Source organism: Arachis duranensis, chromosome 3 (genome assembly GCF_000817695.3).
Source record: "Arachis duranensis cultivar V14167 chromosome 3, aradu.V14167.gnm2.J7QH, whole genome shotgun sequence".
Classification (NCBI taxonomy): domain Eukaryota; kingdom Viridiplantae; phylum Streptophyta; class Magnoliopsida; order Fabales; family Fabaceae; genus Arachis; species Arachis duranensis.
Window position 1 is genome coordinate 99,849,359 of NC_029774.3, and position 10,988 is coordinate 99,860,346.

The window sequence follows — 10,988 nt, forward strand, 5'->3', positions numbered from 1 at the left end:
GACCTCTGACTATCAGGAGTCGGATTGGATATTCGCTCAAATTTATATAAAGTATAAACAAACCTATAAAAATAAGGGATTGTTACTAATTTTTAACTATCTAACAATCTAATACCCCAAGACCAAAATAAAAAAAATTCTAACACACAAATTTAATTTTGATATTTAAAAAAAAATTATAAAAGTATTCAATTAGATTTACACGTTGAAATATTTTTTAAGTACTAAATTTAAAAACTAATTATCTTTATTGATATAAAAATACACAATTAATTGTCAATAAAATTCTTTTACATGAAAATTAAATTTTAATAATATCTTTAATTATTGTATAAATTGTCATCCCTGTGTTTAAGTTTGTCTATTTTTAATGTTAGGGGTAGCCCACCGTCTTTCCATTGCCAAATTCTCACCTTTATTTATTGCATTATATTATTTTTCTTTGCAAAATTTACTTGTAACAGCGATGGATTTTCAATACACATTGCATTACAGTCTTATATACCTGCATTATAATTATGGCCAATTATATAGTACAGATTAATACATACAGATGGGATAATATGTTGACAAGTGTGCAAGTTGTTGGCTGGAGGAAACAAGATTGGCAGAGATTTAAAAGCTTGTCTGCCTTAGTTTTCGAAGGAGGAGCCGGCTTCTAGAATAAGCCAATCAAGAGCAACTGTAAGGGAGTTGGGTCGTGCCGGTGTTTTGTATTTTTTTTTTGTTGGTCATCAGTGGTGGACTCTTTAAAGATAATTGGGTTTATACACAATATTTTGTCTAGGTCCACATCACAGCAATCTAGAAGAAGAAGATAAAGACGAAAGCGACAACAACAGCATCCGAGTGACTGTTGACAAATGAGGAGATCTACAGCCCACAGCACCACCATGAACATCAACAACGGGATCGAAATATGATGACCATCAACGAAGCCGCCGCTCGTTTGGTTCGGGTAAAGCTAGTGCAAGAAAGACCAACACGAACCCGGACGACGATGTTTCGTTGTATGCCTTTGACGAGTCGAAGCGGTTAGGGCTCACCGCGTTTTGGAATTCGTCGTCTCTATCGCGTGGAGTAGGGGGGACAAATTGCAGAAACTGCGTCGGCTTCTCTGGAGGTTGTTGTTGTGCATGTGGTCATCGTGGAAAGACCTATTCGGGCCATAGCAAGTACATCAAGTCCTGAGTCCAGATCCGATGATAAATCGTTGGTAAGGGATGCGATGGTTCAGTAGCGGCACCTATGGAAATGAGGGGCTTTGTGCGGAGGCCTGTTTGTGGCAGGACGAGGTGTTGGGGATCCATCTCGGTTCGACGGGTTTTGGGTTGGGTAAGATGTATTTGTGTTTGGCCCAACAACAAAAAGAGAAAAAACGGTGCGTGGATCACGTTGTTGGCATGGGTAACGAAACAAACCCCGAGCGTTGATCGTTCCCAGTTTCGAGGCTAGATCCACCATCAATGGCGATGCCTTCAGCGGCTCTCTCCCTGTCCCTCGAAATCTAGGACTTCCTTTCTGGGGATACCATAATCCTTACTGGTTCGGCCTCCATGGATGCATCAGTACTTGCTATTCAGTGTTTCTCCTCCTATTGACAAAGGAACCTACAAAAAAAAAATGAAAGGCTGCATGATTAGATACCCAATTTTTTTGTTTGTCAAAACCCAAGTCAAACAGCCCACCAACAGAGACCCAATAAAAAAAAGAATGGCTAATGATTCAGCCAGCCCCAACCATCAAAGGGGAGAGAAGCCCTGGATCAACATAGCCACATGTCAATCTCATGTTCACTCAGAAAAAAATCTACAAATCTGTATCAATTTCCATCTGTACCATAGAATGACCTTTATATCATTGATTCTTTTATATTAGGTTGGTGATCCATCCTTAGAATGGGTCCAAGCCACGTGCCTACTGTAGAAAATCAAAGTGATGCAACAATCCCAAAAAAGAAAAATCAAAATCAAAGTGATGCAGCACTTACTAACTACAACAAAGTCATCATGTATCTTTTAATATTGGATGCTAATCTCGGTGGTTGAGGCAACCTTACCATAATTTTCCTTAATTTAAAGGTTCATGCTTCTAAGTGCAAGCAACCTAAGCAACATCGTGTCTTTCGAATATGAAATTTCTAGCATATTTACTGATTCACAATGATATCATCGCATTCCCAATTTGCATGATTATGGTTATTAGGCACACATTCATCCCTTGTACGGTTATTCCAAGTAAAATCTACATACACATCATGATGACTCTAAAAAAAGGCTATTGATTGGAAAACGATTTTCAGTTGTGCAAATAACACTGGATAAAATCATAAAAATATCAATGTCCTAGAAGAGTGCACACCTTTTCTATTATCTAACTTTTAGTGGCTATAATTTATGCGTCATAAATGTACACAAAAGCACTCCAAACCTTGGTTTATCTATGGTGTTATACATCAAAATTCAACACTAAAATCCAGTTTGTCTAACATATAGCACAAGCATTTGAGTTTTCTTCAGCAAAAGGAACATAATAGTTTGTGGTCATATAAGGGTTATATCCTCTATAGTGCTTGACAAACTCAGCAGTTTGTTCGTTTAGATCTTTCTTCTTATTCTTGTCATCTTCTTTCTTCTTATTATTGTTGTCATCATCTTTTTTACCCTCCTCTTTCTTCTTCTCAGGCTCTTTTGCTGGCCCCACAGTTAAGATTTCTGTGTGCCAAGCTTTTCTGAGCTTGCTCACCACTTGAACGGGGTCTATGTCACCCACTACAGTTAGCTTCCTCTCTTTCATATCCATGGCGATTAAGTCAATGCCTGCACAAGTTCATACAAATTATTCTAGTTAGTTTTGAGATGATCAAATATCTAATAACGCTATAATTTGTCAAAATTATGGATTAAAAGAATTGTGTTAATAAATGAGCGAAACGTAGGTTACAGATATCCAGTACCTGAAAGGCTAGAAACCATTTTCATTGCCTTCTGCTTGGCTTTATCATCGTGCAAATCCAATTTCAGTACCATTTTCTGCAACATAGGGGACACAATAACTAAAACTAATTCAGACACGGTATGTAAGCTTTACCTTTCTTTCTTTTGGTGAATTGTTTTACTTTCTTGTTGAATAAGCCAAGGACGAGCTAGTGAAAGAACAAATGGGTAACTAGCTTGTAACTTAATTACCAGGTTTATAAATTAACTTATTGAAACAAAGAAGGAAGAGAGAGACAGGAACCAATCAAATAAAGATACTGTGAATAACAGAGTGGAGAGCGATATCAAACTCATTCTTTGGTCCTTGTTTTGATGAAACGAATCAGAAAGAGAAATAAGTTCATCAAAACGAAAAATAATGTCTATATCGAAAACAGAACATGATGAACTCTCACATAGTAATTGACTTGTTATGTCACCCAACGAAGGGAATCTCACCTTCATTTTCACTTGGGTCCCAAAATTATATTTTGAGAGAGAAAGGGAAGGAAGGAGCAGAGGGATTAGACGCAAATGCAATGCATCTTTTGCTTGATTATTGATGGACAGAGTAAGGTACGCGAGAGGGATGAACTTGCTAATGCTAACAACAATGTTTAGTACAAATATAAATCCAAAGCATGTAATACAAACATCTTATTATAATAATAATAATAACAGTAATAGTAGTTAATTGCTTGTTCTAGAGAGAGTATATGACAGTTGACCAGGAACAATTCAACCACCGACGTAAGGGGTCGGGCTTGGGTGATATATATCCACTAGTCCTTGCAGCGAAGGCCGAATACACACGTTCAAAATCATATACTACATAGCCTTCCGAAACAATAAAGGATAAGCTCGATACATGCCTCTTCATGTAATTATAAAGTGATAATTCAACCAACAAAAAAAACCTAATTATATATATATGAGATCTATTGTGCCTATACATACAGTGGCTACGACAGCCATGAACTTTATAAGAACAACACCTGGCTGGAATTTATAATCTTCTATTTATCTATAATCTATAATAAATAGAAGACTAATGAGGTGCATGCTTATGTGAAATTTTTTTAAATTGAAAAATATAATTGGTTGTGGATTAAGGGAAAAAAAAGAAGTCTTTATCAGATAAATCAAAGGACAAATTAAAAAATTAGATAGCTGGTTAAAGAATGATTGGAGAAATTGGAAAATTAAATGACTTGTGAATTGACAGAAATTATTTTTATATTGGTTTGGTTTTAGCGATGTGCAGGAGATGAGTGGTGCTAGCAGGTGTTGTATGCACAGGTGGTAGAGCAAAACTTGTCGCAATGGACGAGAAACTAGTGCGAGAAGCCAGGGAAGAGAGACACGCGTCCACCATGCATGTAGCGTGAAATAGTCCCCCACCTTCCAAGCCTTATATAAATGTGAATATGTGATCTTCTTCTTTTTCGCAGTGTACGTGCATAAATCTGAGTAGCTTCTTCTTTCTGTCTATGGCCGAGTATTGTGTAGTGTGAATAGTGAATTTTGTGTTAGTGTTGAGAATTTTAATTGTAGATAAAAGAGTGACATAATAAGAATCGTAATATATCTTTTACTTTTAATAATACTAAAGGTGTGTGAAGTTATTAGTATTTATTTGAAGTGTAATTTTAATAAAAAATAGTACAAAATTTAACTCTACAAGAAGAAGATATTAATGCACATTTAAATAAGAGCAATGCTAGGGCCAGCAATTTTTGTGATTGTTAGCCATTAACTAGCCATCAATGATGATTTGATGGTGTGAGATTGGTGTGAAATTTCATCCAATGGCTCACCTTCTTCTGCTAGTTACATGCTGGCCAATATTCAATAAAACTGCTGGCCCCTAGACTTTTTCTTTAAATAATTCTCGATACGTAAATTATTTATTATGTTGTTAAATTATTTATATACATGTATTTCTTTTATTACATTGATTTTTTTTTACTATTTTTATATACGAATAATTAAGTATGAAAACATATAAGGTAGGATAATTTTTAAAGTACGTATATCCTAAAATTAGTAGCTAATATAATTCAAATATTTTTGGTTTTTTTGGTAGTATGTTACTAGTTTTTTTTTATTTTTTTTATATTATTAATATTATTGTGTATATTAATATTATTATGTGTAATGATTTAAATATTATATGTTATTATTATCATTAAAAATATGAAATTAGTACTAATATAACAAATTTTGAATACGTATATTGAAGTATTATCGAATATGAAAATTATTATATTTACTAATATAAAGTATTTTATATATAAAAAGTGCTATATATACAAGTTATTTTGGTTTACAAGTTATTTTGCTACTCAATGGTTTTTACAACGCGCTTCGTGTTTCTCCTCCTTCTCTTTCTTCTTCTTCTCTTTTTTCTTTGCGTTTCTCGTCCTTTTTCTTCACGTGTTTCATCTTCATCGTAGCTTTTTTTACTACTATTGTTGTTGCTACATTTTTTCCCCTCATTCTCTTTCTATTGATTTTGTAACATTATGTATTTTTTCTTTGTTTGATTTTTTTCTCATAAGAAGAATTTTAAGAATATGAAATAAGAAGATGAAGAAGAAAAAGCAACAGAAGATTTGAAGGAGGAAAAAGAAGAATTTTGAATTAACTAGAATTTATCAGAATAAAAATACATTAAAATATTTTCGTATTACACACAAATTTGCTGCAAATACAGAAAAATGTTTCTTCTAATGCTGCATTTTTTCTTCTTTTTTCCTTATTTTTTTCTTTCTGTTAGTTAAATGAATGTAAGTTCATCCTCTTTCAAGTAATTTTGCAACATTATGTATTTCTTCTTCTTCTTTGTTTGATTTTTTGTTTTTACTCTTGTTAAGAGAGTAAAACAAGAAGAAACTTGAGAAGGTAAAACAAAAAGGAAAAGATGAATAAGAAAAAAAGAAGAAGAAGATAACAATGATGATGAAAAAAAAAAGAAGAAGCAGCAGAAGATGAGGAGGAGGAAGATAAAGAATTTTGAATTACGCAGAACTTATTAGGATAAAAATACACCCAAAATTCTTAAAATACACCCAAATATCTTTGTGTTATACCCAAATAGCTTTGTGTTACACACAAATTTGCTACAAATACAGAAAAATATTTTCTCTAATGCTGCATTTTTTCTTCTTTTTTTCTTATTTCTTTCTTTCTTTTAGTTAAATGAATGTAAGTTCATCATCTTCCAAGTAATTTTGCAGCATGATGTGTTTCTTCTTCTTCTTTGTTTAATTTTTTAATTTTATTCTTGTTAAGAGAGTAAAACAAGAAGAAACGTAAGAAGGTAAAACAAAAAGGAAAAGATGAAAAAGAAAAAAAGCAGCAGAAGATGAGAAGGAGGAAGAGGAAGAATTTTGAATTATGCAGAACTTATAAAAATAAAAATACACCCAAATATCTTCGTGTTACACCCAAATATCTTCATGTTACACCCAAATTTGCTGCAAATATAGAAAAATGCTTCCTCTAATTCTATATTTTTATCTTCAGAATCGAACTACACCTCAGCCACTTGATTGGATTCAAAACAATAATCAATTTCGTTCTAGTTCAATTGATAATCTGAACCTGAATTATTCATTATCTTCAATAACGAGATAATTGATGATGGAGGAGAAAGAAAAAAAGAAAGGAGGAGAAGAAAATTCCAATGAAAAAAGAAGGAGGAAGAGGAGGAGGAGGAAAAGGTGGTGTTGATGACGACAATAATGAAGAAGAAGAAGAAGAAGAAGAAGAAGAAGAAGAAGAAGAAGAACGTATGAAGCGCGTGAATATAAATGACTTGTAAAGTCTTGTACGTATGGGAAAAACGCTTGTATGTGGAGAATAATTCTTTATATATTTATGTTAATAACATATATTTATGCTATGTTAAATTAAAATTTGCTATGTATATAAATATGAATATATGTAACTTATTTTTTCAGAAGGTAAAGTTATATTTTTTTATTGTGAAAAGAAATAAATACATGTTTTCATATAAAACAAAAGTAAAGAAATTAGTAGAATACCACTATTCACTAAACGAGCTACAGAGAGAACAAAAAGGGAATTAAATCCTTAGAATTGAAACTGAACTTGATGGTAGGAAGTAGTGGAATGGAGAATTTGAAGTAATTTTTTGCCTAGTCCACTACTTCTTGGGGAGAATGACTCTTCTTCTCAAAGATGAACTCACACATATCCTTCCATATGCTCCAACAAATGATACCCAATTCTTGCACCTCCCTGATCATACCTAGATGTTGAAACTGAGCTTCTTTCACTAACCATCAAAGGTAGAACTTCTCTTCATCTTCATCCATGGTAGTACGCGAAATTGTACTTTGCCAAACTTCCTACACTTTGGAACAAGCAAATAAGTAGTATATGATTGTTTCTAAACTGTTATTGCATCTTAGGCAGGTTGATGACTGATTTGGGATTCTTCAGTTCAAGTTGGCCATCACAGGGAGGCTTTCATGAGCAGCTCGCCAGAGGAAGATAAGAATTTTGGGGGGGAGGGGAGCTTCAATTTCCAGAGCCCAGGTCAGAAGTCGCGACGAACATGGAGGTCTGGGTAGAGCTCTATAGGAGGGTATAAAAACTGGTAAGCTACCCGATACCCTATTGATACATTGTAGTTTTTTTACCTGTGGAAGATCTTTTGGAGTTTATTTTCATCTTCTTTTATTCTGATTGACAGAATCTGTTGGCTTATCTTATCTAAAAAAATTGATTTTATCAACTGTTGATTCTTTTCTTTATTATTGCTAAGTAGTTCTCTGACCTAAGTGACTATTTGGGTAGGATTAGAAGCACCCAAGAGAGTAGGGATGCTATTACCAAAGCTGACTTTCTAGAAGATTCCTTTCTCAATGACTTTGTAGCCTTCCAAAATACTACGCCAACCCTATGAAGATTAAGTACCCGTCTCAGCACACATAATATTACAGTATCTGGAGTATTTATCTTTAAACATTTTAACTAGTAGAGAGTTTGGTTGTATGAGTAATCTCTAACATTGTTTACCCAGAAGAACCATATTCTGGGCTTTGAGATTTTTAAATCCTAAACCCCCTCCTTTCTTAGTCTTAACATCTTCTCCTAGCTCTCCTAGTCCATCTTTCTCTCTAACCCTTGCTGACCCCACCAAAACTTGGTTAGGATGTTGTGTATATCTTGAATTAGAGAGTCCGGTAGTTTGAAATAGGAAAGCGTATAGATGGGGATAGTTTCACCCACTACTTTGATTAGGACATGTCTTCTCCCTGTTGATAGGAGCTTTCTATTCCAACCCTCCACACGCTTGCTTGCAGACTTTATCTTTAGTTTCACCAAAGGTGACTTTCTTGGACTTGTGAATAATAGAAACCAATCCTAGATATTTGTTTTGAGCATCCACATGGATAATCTTCATATATTCTATTATCTAAATTCTTGTATCTGGGATATTCTTGCTAAAAAATACAACCAACTTACCAAGGTTTACTATCTGCCCACTAAATTTCTCATACCTTCTTAATAGTTCTAGGATATTATCACATTTAGGAAGGGAGGCTTTGCTTAAAAGAATCAAATCATCAGCAAACAATAAATGATTTACTCTAGGACATCGTTATTGAGTTGAATACATTGGATGTAGCTATTTTGCTCTGCTTTGTGTAGCAAGAAGGAGAAGCTTTCTGCACAGAAAAGAAATATGTATGGTGATAGATGGTCTCTTTATTGGATACCTATATTTGGTTTGAAAAAACCAAAATGTTAACCTTCACAACAATAGAGTAAGAACCAGTAGTTACAACCTCCTTAATCCACCCAATCCACCTCGCATCAAATCTTAATCTTTCCATGATAAACTATAGAAACGACCATTCAACCCTATCATAGACTTTGCTCATATTAAGCTTTAAAACCATCTCTAGCTCATTACCTCTTTTCTTTGTCTTGAGATAGTGCATACACTCATGGGCCACTAGAACATTTAGGAAGGCACTCTTGTTAGGACTCACTAGAAAATTCATATTGCCTTGCAAGCGATGAACTAGTACTTTCGAGATTATTTTGTAAACCATAGAAGAAAGACTTATTGATCTCACCTGAGTCATATCCATAGCATTTGAAACTTTCGGGATCAAGCATATCTATGTATGATTAAATAACTTTAGCATTCTTCCTCCCAAAAAGAAACTTTTGATTGCCAAGAACACATCTCTCCCCACAATATCCAATAGTAGTGAAAGAACTTAGCTATAAAACCATCGTCTCCAGGAGCGCTCTGTGGATGCACGCTAAATGCTGTTCTTTTAACCTCATCAACTCCTATCGGTTTCACTAATTTCCTATTCATTGCAGCTATTAGCATTGCAAATTATATCAATAATTTCCTCTTCAAAATTATCAAATGCCTCAGTAAGATTTGCTGTGTGAGAAGCCATAAAAAGTGTCTTGTAGTAATCTTCAGCCACCATTGCAATTTCACTTCTCGACGCAGTGATATTGCCGTTGCTGTCTATAAGTTTCCAAATCTTGTTATTACTATTTCTAACTCGAGCATATTGGTGAAAAAAATCAGTGTTCCAATCCCCCAGTTGAAGCTGTTTGATCTTAGATTTACCACTCCAATAGCTTTCTTCATTCAAAAGAGTAGCTTCAAGTTCCTTTTCTAATGCAGATACCTGTTAACCACCATGGGTTTCAGAGTTTCTGAAGAATTCTAGTCTATCTTGAATATCTTTAATTGATGTTCTCTAGTTAGAGTTGAAAACCTGCTACCACTAAACAAGTGAATGTCTGTAGATTTTTAGCTTTTGTGCTAGAATAAACATTGGTGTTCTTTCTATTTGACGATTCCAAACATCAATAATCATCTTTCTCATTTCTTCAACCCTACACCATATATTTTGAAACTTGAATCTCCTTTTGGATCTTTTAAGGGGAGGATAGGTATTAAGAAATAGTGGAGCATGATCTGAACTTGTTTCTTGTAGTCTAGTAACCATAGTGGAAGGGTATGGGGAGAACCATTTAACTGGTGCCATCATTCTATTTAGTCTTTCTTGAATAAGCTCTTGCCCTCTTCTACGGTTTGACCATGTGAAAAGAGGTCCTATCATCCCAAGATCAATGAGATTATTTTCATCTATAAACTCATTGAACTCAGAGATAGATACGACTAATTTATGACTTCCTCCCTTCTTTTCGTGCTGCCTAGTAATTATATTGAAATCACCCAAAATCAAGACCCTTCCTTGGAACTGTTGAAGTATTTGGCTCATCATTTCAAATTGTCTTACTCAAGTGTGGTACGAGTAACTAAAATGCGTTCCAATGAGCCCTTAGACCTCTGCTGAAACTGAATCTATAATGTTTGTTACAATATAAAATTCCCCTAAATTAAGCACTTCTACCCTTATGCCCTCCTTCCACGCCAATGCCATGCCCCCAGCCGTACCTGTTGGGTCACGTAAAAACCAGTCATTAAATCTTCATGACCTCAACTTCCTTTCTGCTTATCGAGATTGGTTTTGGATTTCACAAAAGAAACCAATTTCAGGGGAGTGGAATCTACACATCCCTTTAAAGCTAAGAATTGTTAGGAATCTCTCCAAACCCGACAATTCTATGCTAAGATTCTCATTGCCTTTGGGGCACCATTTTGTGGCTGGCACCCTCCATCTCAACATCATTCATTTGGATCTCACTAAGATAGATTTTTTGTTAGGCAGATCATTCTTCTAATTTACGGTACATATATTATTAAAGAATATTTATATAAGTTATTTAAAAACATATGTATATCAAGTATTTTTAATTATGAATATAGTTTTTGTAATTTTTGTTGTATGTTAGTAATTTTTTATCTTCATTCAGGTAATGAGAGTTTTAAAATTGAGAAAATTGGTTCCACCAGAACAATATAGCCACTTGGTGACTGATGCATTATGAAAAAATCGATTTCTATCATTTATCTCAAATAGAAAGGGTAAAATA

General features: G+C 34.2%; 1 protein-coding gene across 2 annotated transcripts; it reads right to left on the minus strand.

The window, feature by feature from the left end:
- Window positions 1–2,362: 2,362 nt before the first annotated feature.
- On the minus strand, window positions 2,363–4,003 carry LOC107479864 (heavy metal-associated isoprenylated plant protein 39). 2 transcript variants are annotated; one of them, XM_021138628.2, is made up of 3 exons: window positions 3,438–4,003; window positions 2,957–3,055; window positions 2,363–2,819 (listed from the first exon to the last, which is right to left on the minus strand). In XM_021138628.2, the coding sequence occupies exons 2-3, from the start codon at window positions 3,039–3,041 to the stop codon at window positions 2,485–2,487; spliced, it is 420 nt and encodes a 139-aa protein (XP_020994287.1). In that variant the 5' UTR covers window positions 3,042–3,055; window positions 3,438–4,003; the 3' UTR covers window positions 2,363–2,484. The 2 variants fall into 2 exon arrangements, with proteins under 2 accessions (XP_020994287.1, XP_015955450.1); XM_016099964.3 differs by having other exon boundaries at window positions 2,957–3,032; window positions 3,438–4,002.
- Between the last annotated feature and the right edge of the window lie 6,985 nt (window positions 4,004–10,988).

Excerpts from the sequence above, each read along its gene's own strand:
- LOC107479864 (XM_021138628.2), bottom strand. The coding sequence starts at position 3,041 with ATGTTGCAGAAAATGGTACTGAAATTGGATTTGCACGATGATAAAGCC. Across the intron at positions 2,820-2,956 it reads AATGGTTTCTAGCCTTTCAG|GCATTGACTTAATCGCCATG; the intron begins GTACTGGATATC and ends GAACTTGTGCAG.